The sequence below is a fragment of the Athene cunicularia genome (assembly GCF_003259725.1).
Source record: "Athene cunicularia isolate RWA chromosome 6 unlocalized genomic scaffold, athCun1 chr6_part2, whole genome shotgun sequence".
Lineage (NCBI taxonomy): Eukaryota > Metazoa > Chordata > Aves > Strigiformes > Strigidae > Athene > Athene cunicularia.
Window position 1 is genome coordinate 7,054,817 of NW_020799106.1, and position 21,201 is coordinate 7,076,017.

Below are 21,201 nucleotides of genomic sequence, written 5' to 3' on the forward strand. Positions count from 1 at the left end.
GGGCTCCCCAAGGCCATTTCTGGGCTAGAGCTGGGCTCTCCCCCTTGTGATGGATGAGCCCCACACCAGCAGGCAAGCGATGCCCAGGCAGACCAGCTGCCTTGGCATGGCACTGGCTCCCTCCTGGGAAAAGCTATCGCGTCAGCTGAAACGCTGTGCTGGGGCAGCAGCAGTAGGAGGGAAACCTAAGGGACTGGAGACAAATCTTTGCAGCTTTTTGTGCCGTTCCCTGTCCCTCTGTACCCAGGAAAATGGATTTCAAGGCGAGCAAACAGACAGATCTTCACCACAATGAGCAAACCATCCTACAAACACTCCCTTAGCCATCCTTTTCCCAGCTCACCCCAAGCATTTGCTGCAGGCAGCTCCGGCAGATAAACCAGGTGAAAGGCATCAGCCCAGGTATTTGGTTTTTATTAAAAGAAAAGTAGCTTGCAGGAATTAAACCAACACATGCTCCTGCCAGCCTGCAGCCTAGAAAAAGCTTGGCTGCTGCTGGTTTGACCCACTAAGGTCCCAGAGGAGATGTGGTACTTTGACAGACTGTCCCAGACTTGGGAAAACAATTGCACTCGAGTGCAAGTGGTGGGAGAAAAGCTCTTTCTGCTGCAGGGATAAGGCATCTTGTGCAGCTGAGCGCTGGGTGCCTCCAGCTGGCTTTAAACCCTTGTTAGAGAGAGCCGGCTGCAGGCAGAGCCAGCCTTTTGCAGGCCACCTTTCAAACACCCCCAGCTACTGGAAAGGGGTCAGAAAAGGAGGAGGCAGGGGGGCGGGGGAATAAGAGGATGGGAAAAAAAGCAGAAAGCTTGGCGTAGAGTTGCCGGGACAAAGAGGAGCAGGCGTGTGGAGGGCAGCCCGCTGCCCCCTCCCCTGTGCGGGGGGCTCAGCCCACGACTGTACCATTCAGCCTTCCCGTGGGGGCAAAGCCCGGGGAAACACGGCCGGGGGGGCTCGACCCCGCACCCCAGTGGGGCACAGCCCCAGGGCACCGCCGCACTGGCAAAGCCCGGGAGAGGGCTCGGGGGGCCCGTTGGCTTTGCATGCTCAGGCTGTCGCCAGCCCCGCTGCCACCACTCTCCCACCCTCCCTTGCCCTCCAAAAGGCAGGAGGGGGCTGGCGGCTGCCAGAGCCAGTGCGAGAAGCAGCACGGCAGGCGTGCGGGAGGCAAAGCCCGGGCTCAGCCGGCCAGGGAGAGGTAGGGAGCCCAAGCCCCCGCGGCGAGCCCACCACCACTGGCCACTCATGCTAACCCCGAGGGGCGAGCGGGGCAGACCAGGGATGTGCTGCCATCCCCGGCTGCAGAGCTGCTGCCCTCGGCCCTGCAGCCACCCAGGGAAAGGGCTGCAAACGGGATGGGAACATGAGGTGTTTGGGGTGGGTTTGAAGTCAGGCAGCCCTCCTCCCTTCCCTGGCGCTTCGGTTTGTCTGTCTCAGTGGTGGGAGAGGGAAAATGTCCTGCGGATGCAGCACTGCCGGTTAACAGTGAGGGTGATGGGGCACAGCATCGCTCAGAGCCCTTTTCTTTTGGTACCCAGCTATCCGGGTTGGTAAGGTGGGTGTTTGGTACCCTCCAGCATTACCTCCTCCAGCAAGCAGGTGGAAAGACTTAGTGCTCTGGAAAAAAAGCTGAGGAGCTCCAGAAAATTGTCGCTAAGCAAGACAGGGAGGGGAAAGAGCTGCTTTTCATCTGAGCTGTATTACAGGCACAGCACTGCCTGAAGACAGCCTTTTCTTTGCAGGAGTTTGAGAAAAGTGAGGGAGAGCATATGGAAAAACTCCTGCCAAACTCGGCAGCTGTGCCAGGCCAGGCAGGCAGCGCCTGCTGCAGGGCAGAATAACGCTCGCTGTCTTCTGCTCATGCACAAGAGTAATTTCTTTTCCCTCTCCACTGTCCTTGGGAGCATTTTGCTTTTTGCAATTTCTCTTCTATCCCTTTGATCCTCGGCTGCCTCATGTCCAGTGCCGGGTCCCACGTGCTCGTGGGAATGTCTCTTGTTAGAGCTGATCAGCCAGGGATGACTTTGCTAGGCTGGGTGCTCCACAGCAAGCCTGTGTCGTGGTTTGAGCCCAGAGATGCCATGAAAGTGCTCACTCACCCCTTTACCCTCAGGAATGGGAAGCAGAAAATACAGCAGGCTCGGGGATTGAGATAAGGACGGGGAGGGATGACTCACCCATTGCAGTTATGGGCAAAAGACAAAGTAGAACAGTGAGAAGCATTACCCCGTCTTAAAAACACCTTCCCCCCACCCTTCCCTTCTTTTTGGGTTCAGCTTTCCTTCTGATTTCTCTACTTCCTCCTCCCAGGCAGCACAGGGGCAGGGGATGGGGGGGTGCAGTCAGTCCCACCGCTCCTTCCTCAGGGGAGGGCTCCTCGCACTCCTCCCCTGCTCCAGCTTGGGGTCCCTCTCACAGGAGACAGTCCTCCACCAGCTTTCTCTGATGTGAGTCCTTCCTGCAGGCTGCAGCACTTTGTGAGCTGCTCCAGTGTGGGTCCCCCCCACGTGTTGCAGTCTTCCCAGTGCTGAAATACAACAGCGGGGGCTTCTTCCCTCAGAGTCTTGGCCTGTTCCGAGCACAGCCTCCTGCTCCGGCACGGGGTCCTCCACAGGCTGCAGGTGGGTCTCTGCTCCACCAGTGACCTCCCAGGGGGCAGGGGCACAGCCTGACCTCTCACCATGGGCTGCAGGGGGGTCTCTGCCTTGGCACCTCCTTCCTTCCACTGGCCTCAGTGTTTGCATAGGTGTTCTCCTTGCAGCTCCTCACAACTCCAACTCCTCCGCTCAGGTTCCCCTTCTCAAATACATTAGTGCAGAGGCGCAGCCACCATCACTAACTGGTTCGGCCTTGGCACAGAGGCAGGTCTGACTTGGAGCAGGGGGACCTTCGAGAAGCTTCTCACAGAGCCACCACTGTAGCTCCCTGCCCTGATACCAAAATCCCCACCCTAATACAAACCCAGCACAGCCTGTTATTAACCCAGCTGCACGATGTGGGGCTGCGGTGGGACAGCAATGCTGGGAAGGGGTGATGCTATGAACAAGGATGCAGGCAGCAGCTTGCCTGGTGGCTACAAAATACTGTGGGCAAGTGGCCCATTGCCACGCTTCAGGAAAGGCACTGAGCTCCCACCCCGTGGGAGGGAAGCCCTCATCCCTGTGCATGCTGTGGCCACAGGGAGTGCTGCTCTTACCATGCTCTCACCTTTCTGCTGATAGGACCCCAATTTTCGAGGCTTTTTGCTGAAATTCTGCTGAAACGGCTTTAGCTCTGTCTCAAGCAGGATGTGAGGGGGAAACCCCTTTTGTCCATGTTAATATTTTGAAAACCTATTGGCCCTAAAAAAAAAAAGGCACCACTCACATGTACTCTACAAAGATTTCCCAGATTTTTAGCAGCACTTTTTCTGGAGGGACTTAAGAAATCAGATGAGAAGCAGCCTGGACCTTCCCTGAACTGCAGCTCTGCCAGCCAAGCTGGGTGTGAGGAGAGGATGGATGGGAAGCAAGAGGAGAAAAGAGCAGGGCTGGTAAAGCCTGGGAAAACATCAGTGTGTTGCCTCCTTGACAGGTTTCTAAAGGACAGTCTCAGCTGGATTTAAAATAAAAACCCTACAGCCACCACCAACGGAACAAAAAACAACCTGAAGAAATTGCCCACGCCTCCCGGCTCACTCTTAATGAACAATATAAGGTCACCAAGCCAACCTACGTGTGGTTAGTAAATGCCAGAATTAAGGTAGCCGTGGTAACCTTGATGTGCACAGCCAGCAGCAGCCTTGCCTGCTGGTTTTCATGCCCTGGCCCAGGGCAGTGCTCAGGAGCAGCCTGCCCACGGAGCAGGGGTGTCCTTGGGACGGCTGCGGCTGCCAGGGGCTGCTCTGCTCCCAAAACGGGAGGGGAAGGGGCTGAGCCAGGCAAGGCGAGGCTGCATGATAAAGAAATGCTTTTGGGTTGAAGAGAGGTGAAAACACCACTTTGGAGGGGGGGATAAGAGTCCTGACCCCTGAACCTGCTTGCAATACGCATGGGGATTCACCTAACGTGCTCTCAGATGCCAACCCATTTATTTTTTTGCATTTCCCATTTTCTTAGTGCAGACCTGTCTCTGACCCAGGGAAACAGCCGCATCTCCCAAGAGCCTCTGAGCTCTGACCAGGCTGACCTCGCCTTGAGGCCGCCAGCGTCACAGCTTTGAATGCTCAAGCCCAGGCGATGCAAAGCATTCCAGAAATAAATCACATCTCCCAAGTGCTTCAAACCAGGCACCCAGCTCTAGTGGAAACCTCTGACCTTATTCCCTCTGTATTATTCCCTCAGCTCATTGCCTGCACGGGGAGAAGCACAGATCCTCCAGGAGTGATCTGCCCCCTTCGGGACGAGGCAGGGTTCCGGCAAACCAGAGCTGGGAGCTCACCTACCTAAGCGTGCACATGCACACGGAGGGTACGGCTGGGGCACAGACAGCTCAGGTTCGAGGGCGGCTCAAGCTCTGGGTGCTCGGCCTTGCAGCTCTCACTGTGTTTGCTTAAGGTTGTTTCCTCCTGCGTAATTTGGATGGTGAGCATTGCTTGTCTCTTCTGACACAGCATCTTTCCACTGGCCTCGTCTCTGCCAGGGCATTTCATAGTTTCCAGTTAATGATTAAAGACATTTCATTGATATCTCCTCTCCCCTTTTGACTGCTTGACTAGTGAATGGCTGGCAGCTGCCTACACAAACCTGTGTGGCTTTGGGATGGTGGCTGCAAGAACAGACTCAGAGACCTTGGCAGTCCCTGCAGCCCTGCCTTTCCCCCCACCTAAACTCTTAATTTTAAATTGGCTCAATCCAAATCCATACCTGCCAGAAGACTGCCCAGCCATGGACCAGTCTAACAGCTCTCCATCACTCTTCTAAATCCCACATCTCTGTAGGAAAGTCAGCATAATAAAGCTTTACCTCCAACATACAGACTAGAGCATCAAGGGCCAAGCCAAGCTGTCGCATTGCAGAGGGCTGGCACAGCAATTTTTATTTCCCCAGCCCTCATCGATGAGCTGGGGAGATGCCTGCCTCAGGCACAGCCCATCCAGGGCCAAGAATGGGCGCAGGAGGGTGTGCTGAAGCAAAACAATGGGTGCAAACTGCTCTGGGGATGCGGGCTGGGGCCAATCCAACCTGGTGGGGAGAGAAGACAGTTGCCATCAGGTGTTTGGTAAGAGCTCTTCCTGATGAGACTTTGGGAAGCTGCTTTGCATCACCGTTTGCAGAACTGGCTGAGAAACCCATGACATGTCTGAACCTGAAACCAGGTCAGCAAAACACCTAACACAAGAAGATTCTCGGCACAAGCAGGGCGAGGGCGTTACATTTCACCCAGGAAAAAAAAAAAAAAGGGCAATGCTAGCGCGATACTACAGCTTGATGGGGACTTATCTGGGTGGAGGCTCAACCAACTATTTTCTTTGGTGGAGAGGGAATAATCAAAAAACCCCAAATGATAGTCAGCTCAACAAGCCCACATTTCTGGGGAATAGAGAAAACCAAACTCCAGCAGCCTGGGGGGGATATTTTGGACCTTCTCTAGCATGCAGTTATTTATCACTTCCAGAAAAGCTTCACGTAATGTGCATTCATGTTCCCTACAGGTGTCATCACCAGGGCTGTGGTACTACGTGTACGTAGTGCTACCTGTGCTAGATTTCCCTGCCAGGTGGTTTTCCACTTCAGTTCAGGACAGTATTTTGCATGTAGAAATCCCACCTCTGTGCTTTGCCTGCTGGCAAAGCAGACAGACTCCTCCTGTCCCTCTGTGTCAGAGAAAACATGGCCAGGAGGACCTTGCACATAAAGGCAAGACAAAAATCCATCCGTCTGTCTGTCCAGCTTCTAGGTAGTAATCACCTTGCTTCTCTATGTCACCTTATGCACTGCAGGGAAGATGAGCACAGAGGACGCTGGCAATGGGACCTCTCCCACCCCACCTCTCCTTGGGCTTCTGGTTTCAACCACTGAGCTCGTCCTGCCCAGCCCTGCATCCCCTGAGAAGGCAGACCCACTGCCCATCATCGTTGCACTCGTCTGCATCTTCATCCTCCTGGCAACCTTCCTCATTTTTGTCACCCTGTGCAAGCCAGCAGCGCTGGAACAGTCGGGCTCCAGGCCCCAGGAGTTCATGCCCCATCACCCAGTGGATGCCAGCGAGCCCCAGCTGAGGCTCTGGAAGCGGCTGGGCTCCCTGCGATGCTCCATCAACACCTTCAGGAGGAGTCGGCCGGTGTCCCAAAGCCAGCTCACCTGCCCCAGGAGCTCCCCCACTAGCCAGGACTGGGACATCATGGAGTCCACCAAAATGTGACCCTGCTCTGCAGGAATCAACTCACTCCACACCCCTATTCTTCCCCAAGCTTTTGGTTCAGGCTCCGTTCCCTCCTCAGGCATCCCCTGGGATCCTGGGCATCCCGGCAGAGCCCCTCTGAGCAGCTCATTTCCATTGATGACAGGAGATTTTGCTATTTCAGGTTCCCAAATGCTTTCCAGGTTACTGTTTCCTGGCAGGAAAGGTGGAGGCATCCGAACTACACCCACACACAGCTATCACCAGGCAGTCCAAAAAAATATTGCTGCTTAATTTCTTTTGGAAAACATTGTGCAAGTTGAGCGGCACCTGAACAAACAGCCTGGGTGAGAGCAGGGCAACCTGGCTGCCTAACAAATACCGCCTTGAAGAGAGGCATCCTGGGGCAAACACGCTCCACAAAAAGCAAGCCTCAGCTGAAACTGCCCCCCAAGATGTGCTCCTGAGCAGATGGAGGAAGGCTCATGCCCCCCACATGCTGCCCAGTCCCTGTCGCCCCCCTCCCCGTGCAGCGAGTCGTGAGTTGCTGCGGTTGATGCTTGGAAGGATGCATGCTACAGCTGTCTGCTGGAAACCTGCTTCAATAAATGAGCAGCAGGAGCAGGTAAACATGCCTGTAAATATATTAAAGAGGCCTTTTGAAGCTCGCAGCCGCTGCCAGCTTGGAAAGCCACCATGCAAAGTTGAGCTGCGCGTTTCTGCTGGGAAAGGGCACAACAGCCAGCAGGTAACCCGATGTGCTTGAAGGAATCAATAAGAAAAAGAAAAAGTGGCTTAAGTCTTCCAGGTCTGCAGCTCACACTACGTTCAGCCATCAAGTTCACCCCTTTGGACAAAGTCTCTGTGTCTGGTGAGGCCCTGCGGTGAGCACCAAGCCCCACGTCTTTGGATTTCACGTGGTTTCTGACCCTTGTGGGGAGCAGCTCTGCATCAGGACCTCCCTGGGCTGCCTGGGACATCCCATCTCTCCTCCAGCTTTAGGCTGCTTGGCTTTCAGAGAAGGGGATGGGGAAACTTTCAAAAACCCTCTTGTTGCCATGGGAATGTGGGGATGTATTTGAAGAGGGAGACCTTTGGTAGGAATGGTTCACACTTAAAGTGTAAATTAAACTAAACCCAGGTGATTGCCCATTTCCGTTTCCCTCTGATTTTTTTCTGTGGAAAACTGACTTCCCCCAAATACTGCCTCTCCTTTGCCACAGACTTCAGGGGCACACCCCTCTTTTGGGAAGCGTGCTCTGAGAAAAGGGGACTTTGATGTCAGACTTGGCTTTCCTCCATTTGATTTACAAAAATGGCTCAGTTTTAGGAGTCCCCCAGCATGGCCTCTCTCCATGGGCATCACGTACACCGTGCCATAGCACAACAGGTGACAAGGAGCCGCAGGGCTCATGCCTGGGGACTGGCCACCCCGAGCATGATGCACGGCTCCCAGCAAACCTTTGTTGCAAGAGGCAAAAGGCTCTTTTCTTCTCCCCTGGTGACTCACTCTGCCCGGGAGAGCCAGGGACAAAGCTACCCCTTTCCCTGTGACGGGAGAGGTATTCAAGGCAGGAGGAGCCTTCCCAGGGCCCTCTGCAAAGAGCCTTTGGTGCCCGCTCCAGAAGAGCCCTGGGTTTGAAGGGATGCTGGAAGCCCTCGGAGGTTGAGTGAATGCCCGCATTCATTCAGCACTCACTGAGCCATTCAGCTCTGCCCACCGCTCCCTCAAAGAGGAATAAAAATGAAAGCAAAGCCCAAATGCTTTTTTTCCTCCATTTTCCCCCCCTCTCAGAGTATCTCTTTGCATGCACTCTTCTCCCTCCCCCTTGAGATCTCTGCTCTTGGCCTCTTCTCTGCTGGGAGGAGGGAGAAAGTGGGGATGCAGACAGGCAAAGGGGCCTCGCCAACACAGTGCTTGGGTTTGCTCTTCTCACTCTCTGCAGTAATGGGATGAATTTCTTATTTTTCCACTGCGCTTTGCTGTCATCTCCCCAGTACTCACAGCCTGGGTTAACAAAGGACCAGAGGAGCACAAAAGCAAGAGCACACCTTGCCCTGACGTGGGGGACCAGACCACCGATGGGGAGAGAAAATCTGCCCTGGGCTTCCTGCAGCTCACAGCCATGGTGCCAGGGCAAGGAGAGCAGCTGACCTCGTTCACCCACCCAAAGGTCCCAGTGGAAGAGAGCCACGTGCCTGCACTATACTGCTGGCGGCCGGGATGTCCTCAGGGACACTGACTTCATAGCTGCTCTGAAGGAAGATGGGTCGGTTGTCGTTGACATCCAGGACAGTCACGTACACGGTCGCAGTCCCCGTGCGCCGGTTCCCTGTGGGGCCGTTGTCTGTATGGGAGAGAAAGGCAAGGGGAGGTTTGGTCACCTTCATCCCCTCCTTGCACAGGTGATGCTCAGCCTTTGGCTGCTGAAAATAATGGGACTAAAATTTCTAAAATAAAATCCTGTCCTTTCTGCAGCTTCCCAATCTCACACTGAACAACAAGGGGGTTTGTTTTCATGCCTATCCTGAAAGAAAATGGAAGAGCCAAACCACACCCAAGATCTGCCATGGAGCCACTGCCCAGCAAGGCTGGAAATGCAACTGGTCGTTATGAGGGTTTGCAACTCCATAGACACATAGGGTGATGTATGCTGGAAGGGACTGCTGGAGGTCAGAGATTTGGGAGATGAAGATGGGCAGAGGTCTGATGAGTTTTCTGCAGACCTGGCTCGGCTCGCAGCCAAACAGCACCAGGACCGGTTGGTGTTCAGTAGATAAGGACATGGCAGTCCTGCTCTTGGTTTTGCCATGAAGGATGAGGCAATGGGGGGCACAGGTTGAGTTTGTTTTATCCAACATGCTCAGAGAGCACTGAATCCACCCGGCTGGGATCTGGTGACTGGGGAAACACAGGCAGCCTGATACCCACTGGAGAGTCAGAACGGTCCCTTTCCCACCTGGGATCCGGTCCTGTGTGCCTGGCTGGCGCAGCATCCCTGCTGCAGACCCTGTGGCACCTGCAATGCCATGCCCTGAGATTTCTGACCAGGCCACTTATTTCTCCATTCAAAAGGATCATCGAAGTCTTCTGCAAACAGGCACATCATTATAAAGCTCTGGGGATGACGGCCAAGATGCGTTTGGCACGCAGGCCCTCTGCCCGTGCCAGGTGGCTCCGCATTAATCGGCAGCCCCTGAGCCAAGGGCTGGCATGGTGTTGGGGGAACGGTGCTGTGGCACTGGCATTTCTGGGTGGAGATCTGACCCAGGCAGCACGGAGCCTCCAGGGGAACAGGGCAGGCCTTGCCTTCCCTGGGGGAAAGGGAAAGCCCCGGGGCTGGGCGAGCCTGAGGGGTGAATTTACTGTGGGTAGAACCAGGCCTTATTAAAGCACATGGGTTATGGAAATGCTAACACCAAACGCAGGCTCTGGTTTATCGAGCACCCCAAAAGCTACTGTCTCCCTGCTGCATTGCCAAGGCAGCTCAGCACATGCATGGCCACCCTACGTGACTATGGTCCCATGGGAATGGTGGGAATTCCTTACCGATGGCCTCAAGGATCAGTGTGTACGATGCCATGGTCTCCCTGTCCAGACTCACGACTGTCCTGACCACCCCATCCCTGAAGCCGACGCTGAATTTACCATCCTGGTTCCCACCTGCAGCAAAGGACAAGGACCAGGTTACCCCTGTCTGGATGCAGGGAGCTGAGCCCACGCTGCGGGGGATGCTGCAGCCTGGGCGCAGAGTCAGCCCAGCCATGGAAATCTCAAGCACTCAGCCTGCCCTCCTGAAGGGCTGAATTTTACAGGGTTTTGAGCAAGGCAAGTGTAGGGCACGCTTGTATCTTGTCATTGGCAAAGGTTTTCTGCAGCAAAAGCGGTCAGAGACCACCTCGCCACCACATCAAATGCTGTGTCTACTTCACAGCGCAGGCAAGGGGAGATGGTTGTAGGAAAAGATGAATCATATAAATGTCAGATTGTTTCCTGAATACTTCAGAAGAAAACTGGGGTCACTTTGCATGTGGCCTGCGGTACCTGTGGGACAGCACACACCTTTTCTCTTGTGGGGGAGGCCGGAGGGGCTGTGAGATGAAACATGAGGCTGCTGCTGTAAGAAAAATGACTGGTGACGCTTCTGGTTTTGCCCTCTTCCTGAGGGCTAAATGCCACACGTGCAGTTTGCAAGTCAAAGTGTGGCCAGGGACTTCCCCGGCCTGCTGCTGCAGGTGCTGCAGCTGCGGTGTGAGCCAGGCACTGCCCAGGCTGCATCGCTGCCCGCCCGCTCCCTGCCCACCCAAAACCACCTGCACGCCGAGCTACGAGACGCTCTAAAACTCCAGGAAGGCTTCCAACCATAAATACGCATTACGTGAATGTGGCCCCATTGGTGTTAAGCCCATCCTCGTGCTTTCTCCTGGCTCCATCCCTGTGGTGTGAGAGGACGGGGGATGCTCGGGGGCGAGGGTTCATCCCGAGCAGGACAAGGAGTAGCAGGGGAGCGGGCAGCAAGGCGGGGAGCCGAGCGGGGGCTGTTCAGCAGAGGGCGATACCGCATAAGGTTTGGAGGGGCTGGAAAAGGCAGCGCTGATGTGCAGAACACCCTGGCCAAAGTCTAGGGCAGCCGGGTCCTTTCCACAACCGAAGGTCCCCCGTGCAGCTCTTTGCAAGGGGTTCATACCGGTGATGAAGTAGCTGAGCTCAGCATTCAGCCCAATGTCAGCATCTGTGCAGTTGAGCCGGACCACTTTGAAATCCCGGGCCACGTCTTCAGGCAGTGAAACGTTGTAGATGGCTGGGAAGAAGGTGGGGTTCTCGTCGTTCACGTCCAGAACTGAAAGGGGGAGCAGAGCTGAGTGTCCCTCCAGGGCTGCCCCTCCTGCAGATGCCAGGCTGATGTCCACCAGTCTCCCAACCCCCCCTGCCTCCTGCTCCGAGCACCCCAGGGAATGCTCTGTCTGCTACTCCCGGCTCTCCGTGTGGTGGGGGTGCCTGCAGACCGGCTGTAAGGACTGATCCCCATAGCTGCAGGCTGTATTTTGTTTCCTCTGATACATACCGATCACACCCCATGTGCAAAGAAACCCTGCGTAACTGGTGCAGACACTAACTTTAATCACAGACTTGCTTCCATCCCCATTCAGAGGAAAATCTGGGGCTTAAATATAAGCTCAGTATTTCCTGGTATATGGCAGAGGGCTCTGGAGTTACAGGACCAGAAACTTCTTTTTCCATACCCAGGCCTGAGGGGAATCCCGGGTAATTTTTTTCCCCAGATGATGTTTATCCTCAGCACTAGACCTGTGTGAAGCCGGTAAATAGAAATGCATCAAATCAAAGACAGGCCACACAATAAGAATCTCGGTGTGTCTCCTGTATAAATCAAATCTCCTGTATAAACCATATCTCTCCCTGGGTGACGTGTCCTTGTCACCCATCTTTTTGGGACCAGAGAGGGCTCGCAGCTAGGAAAGATTTGGAAGGGGTGCACCCACCTTTGACAGTCAGGGTGCTGGTGGAGCTCTTGGAGGGCACACCAGCATCGCTGGCCACCACTCGCAGATAGTACTCGGCAATCCTCTCCCTGTCCAGCACGGTGGTGGAGGTGACAAGCCCGCTGGTGCTGTTGATGAGGAAATCCATGCGGGGCATCCCCACCTGCATGCGGTACGTCACCTGCCCGTTCGGACCCTCGTCCAGGTCGATGGCCACTACCTGGTGGGGAGAGCGGAGGGAAGGGATGAGCATGGGGCAGCCCCATCATCTCCTGATGATGAAAAACACAGTACATAAACCCTGAGTGTTTCTTTGCCCCCCGGGATGCTGAGATGAAACAAAGGGGCCTTGGAGCATCCCCCCTGCCAGAAGCAAGCACACGGGGTGGGATGCCACAGCCCCTTCTGCATCCCCCCGGTTGCATTGGATGGAGAGGATGCAGGGGATGTATTTCCAGCCTGCTTTGCAGAAGTGATGGCAGCGACAGCAGCAGCAGCAGCAGCTCCCAGTGCGGGGCATGGTGGCGATGGGGCACACTCACCTGGAAGACAGAGGAGCCTGCTGGAAGGCCCTCAGCGATCTCAGCGACGAAGGGCAGGTTTTGGAAAGTGGGGTCATTGTCGTTCAGGTCCAACAGGTTGACGAAAACCGTGGCACTGCTGGTAGCTCTCAGGGGTGGCCTCCCGCCTGCAGAGGGCAGGAATGGGGGCTCAAGGTTAATGCCTCGAGCTGTTTCCACCCCTCTCCCCTAAAAAGGAGCCCTCCCTCCCTATGCAGGTTGGGGCTGGGCCCTCAAGGCATTGAGCTGTCCATGTTACCCCTTGCACTGCAGCCCATCAGGCCAACAGACAGCCTCCTGGCAGGGGAAATCTCTCCCTGGCAGCAGGCATGCAAGGCAGACCAACGGCTACCTGTGCGTGCAGCTGAAAAACAAGAGCAAGACCAGTCTGTGGTTATTTTCTTTCTGGCAGGATGGATGGGATGATGGCTTTAGCAAAGTGCAGAGGTGATGCAAAAATAGAAGGGGGCAGAGGTAAGTGTGACCCCTGGCTCTTGGAAACAGGCTGGATAATAGAAAATTGTCTTCATAGCTCTACCTTTTCTCCTAAAAATGTTTAAGATTCTCTTTCCAGAGAAAAATAGATTTCACCACTTGATCAGCTCTTTACCCCCCACCTGCCCAGTTGATTTTCCTAGATACTGGTGGAGCCAGACTGAGAAGAGGGGGAGTTAACTGCTTCCCAGGCTTCTTGTCAGGGCTGCTACAGAAATAACTGCACTTGCATTATGAAGGTTTCTGGTTTGTTTTAGCAGCAGGTTTTAACCTACTCTCATTTTGCAACCTCAAAAACAATTTTGCAACATGCTCAAAACAGGGAAAAAAAAGAAACTTCCTCATAAAGAAAAAATTAGGCTGAGAAAAGTTCAACTCAACAAGTGAAAACCATCAGGGAGGGAAAGTGGAGGGTGGGGAGGACGATGCTTGTGCAACCTGAGCCCCAGCGATTTCTAGCTACAGCAGAGCAAGACAAACCACTGTGGCAAAGAGGGACCAGAGCTGGGCTTACAGTCGGTGACTGACACCACGATCCTCCTCATGAGCTGGGCCTCCTGGGCATTGGGGTTCTCACGGTCCAGCAGGACGCCGCTGGTGCGGATCTTGCCCGTGGTGCTGTTGAGGCTGTAGAACTTGTTGGGGGGTCGGATGCTGTACACCACCGTGCCATTCTCCCCAAGGTCCGGGTCGATGGCCACCACCTGCCACGGAGAAGCAGCAAAAATTAAAGCGGAGTGATGGGAATTAACTCCCACGGTGCATCCCTATGTAGATTGACCAGTGTCTCAAAATGATGCTGAGCCCCCATGACAGGCTTCTGCATACCAGCAGCAGCAAGAAATTCTCCTTTCTCCACACAGCTGTATATTTTCATGATACTTGCAGTGATTTTGTACCCTCCAGACCTCCACTGTGGTGTTAAATCTCACCAAAATTGGCCTGCAAGCCAGGGAGGTAATGGCATGGCAAGAGAGACACGAGCACACAGCAATCAAATGGACTTTCCTCCTTTTAAATAAAACCAGCTAGAAAACAAGCACCCTTCAGAAAAATAAAATAAACGGGACAAAAAGGCATGCTGAGAAACTTGTGCTGCCACATCGGAAATGCTGGAAATAATTCACTGGTGGAGTTCTCCTCCACACCAGACATTTTGTGCTTTATTGTTCTCCCTGTGACATTTTTAATTACAGGGGACATTTACATTAAAAAAAAACCCAACTTCATTACACTCGTAACTTCCCCGGCCCCCGCTGCTTGTCCCGCAGCTGAATTTACATCGTATCAGTGACACAATAATTATTTTCCCAGCAACTAATTGGGATGTCAAAGGCAAGACGACTTCAAGCAGGCGCCAAGCAGCAGGGTTGATGCTGCACAGAAGAGAGAAAACTGCCATGCTCTAGCTCAGGCTGTGCTGCCAGACCTTTCTTCCCCCTCCCAAGTCCTTTTCTTTCTCAGCCTTCCTCCTTATATGATTTTGTGGATTCTCTTCACTTTTCCCTCATTTATTTTCCGTTTCGTGCCCGTCATTTTTCTCCTGGCATGATGGAGTACAAGCTTCCCTCTCTCCTTCTCTTTTATTTCACCAGAGGGACTTGAAAGGCTGTAAATCAATGTCTTTCAGAGAGGTCCTTGAAGGAGGTCACAGGCAAGGCTAAGAAAAGGAGAATTTGGCCAAAACCCACACAATCTGGGGAGAGAAAACCATATCCCATCAGAGAGGAGAAACACACGATGGGCAGCAGCAAGGAGGCTCAGGAATAACCTTTTAAATGGACTTCTGCAAGATGATGCTTGACTGGAGATGACACCAGTTCGGAGGTGACACCGGTTCGGAGGTGACTCCCTGCTCCAGCCAAGCAGGTAACAACCTCACCAGGTGAAAGGAAGAGGCTTTCAGTGCAACAGCCGCCTTCCCTTGCACGTACCGTGGTGACATCGGAGTTGGGAGGGGTCATTTCTACCAGATTAATGAAGTATGGCTCATCCTTCCACATAGGATAGTTGTCATTGATGTCCAGCAGCGTGATGTTCACCTGCAAGAGGGCAAGCAAGCAAGGTGGCATTGGTACACAATGCGTGTTCACCCTTTGGAGGGAAAATCCACAGAAAAGCAACCTCCTACATCTTTACAGCCAAGGTTCCTTGACATATCTGACCTCGGTTTGGCTCACTTATTACCTTGCAGTTAAAACAACCACAGGGGCACAAGGTGTGTTTTCAAGCAGCTACTTCACTGCAGGGGAGATGCAAATCTGTCACAGTGCTGGGGGAGAAGGTGCAGCAGAAGCATGGCAGGAAAGGAAGGAAAAAACTGAGTGACTGGTAAGAAGAAAAAAAAAAACAACGAATAAATTAGAAATCAGGAGACAGTATGGTAACAGGGGATGAAAGGTGCAAAGACAAGAGAGCACAGGAGAGGATGGTGCCCTGAAGTGTTACCTATCTTCATTTTCAGTGTGAGAAAAGGCATCCAAGTGACAGTAGCAAGCCTGTTGGATGCATCCTATTGTCTGTGAGTCTCTCACCTCCCCAGATCACCCGTTTCAGCCTGTGAATCTGTAAAGGTGCCTGAGGGAAGAGCTGCAGTTCAAGAGAAGGGGGGAAGAAGTGCAGGAGGGAGCCCTGGCGCTTGCCACCCCCACGAAGGTTGTCTTGGTGGGGCTTCTCCTGGCGTCTTCCCTGCTCCCAAGTAATCAGGTCCTGCCACTGGACCAGGCCGCGCTGCTAGGGCCACCCTGTGGTAGAAGAGGCAAACCTGGACACTACAGTCTTCGGGGACAAGCCAAGGCACCACCATGGTCCCTGGGAAAGGTTGGTGACCCACCTCTACTCCAAGCACCCCAGGCACTTGTCCATCACCTTGCAAAGCCCCTGAATGGACCCTTATTCCCAGATCAAAAGCGATTATAGGGAACAGTTCTGAGTCCCGGGTATACATCCTTGCTAATGACAGCAGACAAACATAATCAGCCACCCAACTTCTGACTGAGTTTTAATATTCTTAAAATTTTTAGGAAACATGATGCATTTCTTTTTCCTAATTGCAATCTGTGTTGCAAAATCCTTGTTTCGTTTTTCAATAAAGCTAGTGGGAGAACATAATCTTATCTGGAGCCTCAAAGGGGAACCCAGCATCTGACAGGCCATGTTGTTGCCCAGCCAAGGCGGTCATGTGCCTCTGGGAGGCTCCCTAGGGAGCTTCTAGTCTGCTACTCGGATCATACACCTCCTGATGGCCCTCAGCAGCAGTGACAACTATTTTAGGGATCTCCTCAGCAGAACCACAATATTTCTCTGCATTGCCCTCTGTCTCACAGAATCATGGAATCACAGAATCATCTAGGTTGGAAAAGACCTTGAGACGTTGTGTGGCACATCTCTTCCGCAACCCAGCTGAGCATCCCAGGAACAAGAGCACCCAAATGTTATGAAATGTTCAAACAGACATGGTGCCATGAGCAGTGAGATATGGATCCTTGGCTTCTGACCTCCTGTTATTTTCAAAGACTTTTACAAACTCTTTGCAAACAATGGGTCTCCCTGACATCTGTAAAGGCAAGGCAAAGCAGTAGGTTTCAATCTGCAGTACAGTGGTCACCAGAAACTTCTGAGGAGCCCAGGCATCACAAAGCAGTTGGAAACCCTTGATCCAGGCAGCATGTGAATAGTAGTCACCAACTAGGTGTGCCTGCAGGCTCTCCAACTAAACATTTTCTCAAGAGGCATGAGCAAAAGGAGCTGTGCTGCAGGTGATATAGCTACCTGTTACCACCTTTGCATGGACAACTGAGATGTAAAACTCTGGAAGGGGAAGTGGCTCCTGGGTGAATGGCTTGCCAGGAAAGGGAGCCTGATTTCAAGGTCTACACAGCCCAGACAGCAAGGGCTGTGAGCAGCAGTGGGGGCAGCTCAGAGGGCAGACACCACCACACGCTCTTCACCCATTCACACGGCTAAAATGAAACACTGCTAGCACGGGGAACTGGAGCATCGGTGCCTGGGGGAAGCCCTCCCCAACACCAGCCCCAGGTGGGCACCAGTGTCTCAAGGAGATGGGAACTGCTGCTTCACACACTCACCATAGCGATGCCTGTCTTCTGGTGGTGGCCCACACCTCCATCCACTGCCCGGACAATAAGGATGTATTCGGATTTGGCCTCCCGGTCCAGCAAAGACGTTGTCGTGATTTCTCCTGTAGCCACAGGAGATGAGGGGGATTAGAGATGTCGTATGGTGAATAGGGGTACCGGTGAAAAAAGGTACACTCAGAATGAGAGACAGGATCCTTCACAAGTGGGTCCTTTCTTCTAATTCAAACAGATGGACCCTGGAAGGGCCAGCTTGTCAGCAAGCCCCTGCAAACTTCATGTTGTGTCTTCCCACAGGAGCCTGGCTAATGACCGCCTGAGATCCCTTATGCTTGTTCTTGCTCATATGAACCGAAAAAGATGCCAGCAAGGGAAGGCAGGCAGCAGCTCCTTAGCTAGTGTAAGCCCCTGCAGCCAAAGCCTTTTCTCAGGTGCCAGTCCCACCAGGAGCTGAGCTTCCACTGATGCCTCTGCCAAAGTTCTCACGGTGACTGAACCAGTGTTGGTGGCTGAAATCTGGCAAATCCCTTAAATTTTGTGTTTCCTAAGCAGGCAGCTTGGGGGAGAGGAGGGAAGAATGAGGGAAGGAGTGAGGGTGAAAGCAAAAATGATTGGGAAGAAAACCAGGGGAAATTCAGGAGGGAACTGAAAGGAAGAGCGTGTATGGAGGCTCACCTGAGCGAGCATTTATCCGAAAATGTGAGGAGCCCTCCAGAGAGTAGATGATCGACTCCTGCCCATACTCTCTGGACCGGTCCATATCCGTGGCATTGAGAAACAGCACCGTAGCTCCTTGAGGGAAGCAGAACCGAGGGCGGTGATGAGGCATTCGCTGCCTGGAGCAACTCTCCCCACACTGCTTCTGCACCCACTTCACATGGGTCACTGGGCCAAGGGGTCCCCTCACTTGCATGCACAGTGGGGCCAAGCCCCCAGACCTCATGTCTATGAAACTCTGCCAAGGTCTCTGTCTTTTGCTCCCCAAAAGCCATCACCTACCCTGTTCTTGCTGCAAGCCCCCCCCCAGGGCCCTTCTGCTAGCCTGGAGAAGGAGCAGGAGCATGCCGCGTACCTGCCATGATGTCCTCCACGACGGTTATGACATAGGAGGGCTTGCTGAACGTGGGAGGGTTGTCGTTTTCATCCTGAAGCAAAGAGAATGCTGAGAGGCTGACTGGGAAAAAGGCAAAATGGTCAATGAGCTGCAAAAGTCTGGTACTGGGATGCTCCTGCCCAACTGCATCTCAAAATGTGAACAGCTCAAGGCACCAGCATGGGGAAGACGGCCTTAGGGGTAAGGCAGTGGAGGTCTGAGTACACAGCTTCGCTGCAGAGGCAGCTGAGGTTAAGGTAAGTCATTTGTCAGTGACTTTGCTGAGCCATAAGGTGGGGACAACACTGACTATCTCGTTATCCAGCATCCTGGGCAATACACAATAGGTCTGAGGAACCGCAGCTGTTTGCAGCCAAGCATCCTCTGAGCTGCTCCTGCCTCCACCGCAAGCCTTCCAAGACTCCAACACAGCACGAAGCACAGCAGCGTTGTGCACAGACCCGCTCCTCCCTCCCGGAGCAGCACACTAGCAGCTTAGTGCTCCAGGTCACCACGGCCATGAGGCCCCCAGGCAAACTGGACCCATCAGGGAAGCTGATAAATTTTTGCTGCATTTGTTTAAGTGGAGGAATGCTGTAGGTGTTTTTTTTTTTTTTTTTTTTTTTTGGGAGGGAAGCTGCTTTGCATAACAACACGCTTCCTCCAAACCTGTCTCTGCCAGTGACTACAGTCAGCCTGGAGAAACCAGGCAGGAGCAATTGCTTGAAACATCCCTCCAAACAGATTTTGGACCAGTTCAAAGCTCCCCCAGGGGAGCTTTAAATGCTGTTTAAACAATGTTAAGAATCTGCCTTAAATGAACCAAACCCAACTGCCTATGGAGGGAAGGATGTAGCCGCCAGGACATTAAAACACCGTTATGGACTTCACCGCTTCCCTGGGGTTGCTCTGGAGATGCTCTCTACCTGGAGGCTGCTGATGGACCTGCAGGCTCAGCTGCTCCTGCTGCCACTGAACTTGATATCTGAGGCAATTTCACATGCCAACGATGCCCATCGTACTGCAATTAAATTACCATCCTCCGCTCTTGTTACTGGAAGCAGGTGGTCTTTAATCAGCCTTTGGACCACTCAGCTTTCACCGCACCTCCTCTGAGGGTAATGAGGAAATTGCCAGCTGCCCGGGGTGCTGCCGTCACCATCCCTCCTCCTCCTCACAGGGCTGTGTTGGGGTCATCCCCCCAGGGCAAAGCCAGGAGGTCTGGGCAGGTTAAAGGCAAAGGAAACGGAGAGGCTGAGCATGCACCCGTATGCTGCAGCTGAATCCTGAATCAGCTGTGCCATGGTGCAGGCTGGACAGATGCAAGACCGAGCAGACACCACGCTGTTCATTTAGTGGTCCTGAGTTCATCAGGCCGTGCTCGGCACAGCCACAGCCCGGCAAGCTGGCAACCCGGGAGGCAGGGGCTTGCCCCTGGCCAGCTCTCCATCTTACTGAACCTGCCATGCACCTGCCCGCAGCGCAGCACGTGGCTTTTCTACTTGAGAAGGACACTTCCCACTGAGCAGCATGAACTCCAAACCTTCCCACGTGTCTCCTGCTGCACCCGCAGCGATGCCAGACAGGACCCGGCACGCTTCCTCCACTCCCACGGGAGAGGGCATCCAGGTAGCCAGCTAAAAACAGCTTCCCATGTCCCCCTGACCCTCAGCCTTGCTCCCTACATCCTTACCCTCAGACAGGCGCCATATCATCTTCAGGGATGCTGAGAATCACAGATGCTCACGCTAAGCACACAGCCCCCTTTCCTCCAGACATACGCATGCTATAAGTCGCTGGCTCATTGCCCCGAACAGGGCGTCAGCGGCAGGGAGCGAGGCAGAAACTTATTAGCGGTGATATTTCCCCGGATCCTGGCGTGGCGCGCACTATTAGTTCTGATTCGGCAGCTCCCTCTACAAAAGCGTATTGTCCCCTAATGGGAAATCTACAAGGCGAGTTTGACTTCTTTATTAAAAACCAACAACCAAAGGATGAAAAAAAATTACCTCCCTCCGCACTCGCTCTCCTTCTGCCTTTTCACAGCTCTTGTTCCTCAAGTGCTGTCGTGAAACCCTTCCTCCTCATTTTCTTCCTATTTTCTGCTTCCCCCCGCCACTTTTTCCAGTTAGGAGAAAAGCCCTTTGGTTGAGAGTGGGAGAAGTGACAGCTACTGAAAACCCAACAGTGTACAAACTCAGCCCAGAGGAGATGACCCACTGAAGTGTGGTCTTTAGAAAGAGGCGTTTACACTGTCATGGGAAAGATGTATTTAGCCATCACTAACTCCCCCAACACTGCTGTATTCCCCCTGTACTGAGCACAGTGAGGGAGCTGGAGGAGAGGCACGCTCACAGGATTTCTTTCCCATCCTACAGCACCATGGACTTCATCTTCTTCGCCTTCCCAGACTGATCCTGCCACCAGCTCGGCTTAGATCGCATCACCGCAAGACTGACGAGTTATCAAGCAAACTGTCTCCATTGCTGATACCTCCCTCCAGACATCCTCAAACCACAATGTGCCTCAAAGTGACAGTCTGATCTAATCTTCCTGAGGAATGCTGAGATGCTTTGCCTCTCCCAGCAGCAACCCTTCCTCAAGAGGGTCTGCAGCTACGCAGGTGTATGAGACACACGGCAAAGCTCGTAGCCCAGCTGGGACAGCTGGCTTTGAGGAGATAAACAAGCAGCTGTCCATGACTGATTCAGGGGCTGATAATTTCTGACACTACAAGTGCTAACGCACAGCCAAAGCTCTCTCCGCTGCATCCGAGCTGCAGCGAGTGCCTCTGGCTATGGACATGGAGAACATCCTAGCCAGGAGTTCCCTGTGAGATGAGAGGAGAGCTCAGCGGGCACTCAGTGAACCTCCTCAGTCGAAAACAAGGGCAGAGGTTAGGTCTCTAGCCCATCCCCAGCTCTGCTGCTGTCCCCATGTGGCTCCTACCACCTTACTTCCAGTGGCTTCCCCATGCATCGTGCATGGCTGAGAGGGAGGAGGTGCGTGAGGTCAGGACAGCCCTCAGATACCCTCTCACTCACCTTTTGTCACTCAGACCTTACCAAATGTCAGGCACAGTGTTTCTTTAACCAACACATATGACACATATGTACATGAGACATGTGGCACATAT

At 53.4% G+C, this 21,201-nt stretch overlaps 2 protein-coding genes across 5 annotated transcripts in view; one reads left to right on the forward strand and one right to left on the reverse strand.

The window, feature by feature from the left end:
• Window positions 1-21,201, reverse strand: part of CDH23 (cadherin related 23) — a 203,146-nt gene that overhangs the window by 42,850 nt on the left and 139,095 nt on the right. For all 4 annotated transcript variants that reach the window (XR_003398737.1, XM_026851852.1, XM_026851851.1 and 1 more), the window contains exons 17-26: window positions 18,045-18,117; window positions 17,648-17,764; window positions 16,964-17,076; window positions 14,810-14,917; window positions 13,390-13,579; window positions 12,363-12,508; window positions 11,821-12,040; window positions 11,007-11,159; window positions 9,869-9,982; window positions 8,518-8,666 (exon numbers count right to left, since the gene is read on the reverse strand). Coding sequence is in view for 3 of the 4 variants with exons in the window: in XM_026851852.1 (XP_026707653.1) it covers window positions 8,518-8,666; window positions 9,869-9,982; window positions 11,007-11,159; window positions 11,821-12,040; window positions 12,363-12,508; window positions 13,390-13,579; window positions 14,810-14,917; window positions 16,964-17,076; window positions 17,648-17,764; window positions 18,045-18,117 (1,383 nt within the window). In the remaining variant the exon portion in view is untranslated. The remainder of the gene's footprint in view (window positions 1-8,517; window positions 8,667-9,868; window positions 9,983-11,006; window positions 11,160-11,820; window positions 12,041-12,362; window positions 12,509-13,389; window positions 13,580-14,809; window positions 14,918-16,963; window positions 17,077-17,647; window positions 17,765-18,044; window positions 18,118-21,201) is intronic.
• On the forward strand, window positions 924-7,668 carry C6H10orf105 (chromosome 6 C10orf105 homolog). Its single transcript, XM_026851855.1, has 2 exons — window positions 924-1,195; window positions 5,918-7,668. The coding sequence occupies exon 2, from the start codon at window positions 5,923-5,925 to the stop codon at window positions 6,337-6,339; it is 417 nt and encodes a 138-aa protein (XP_026707656.1). The 5' UTR covers window positions 924-1,195; window positions 5,918-5,922; the 3' UTR covers window positions 6,340-7,668.

What these genes read in the sequence shown, in the direction of transcription:
- C6H10orf105 (XM_026851855.1), top strand. Translation starts at nt 5,923, where the DNA reads ATGAGCACAGAGGACGCTGGCAATGGGACCTCTCCCACCCCACCTCTC.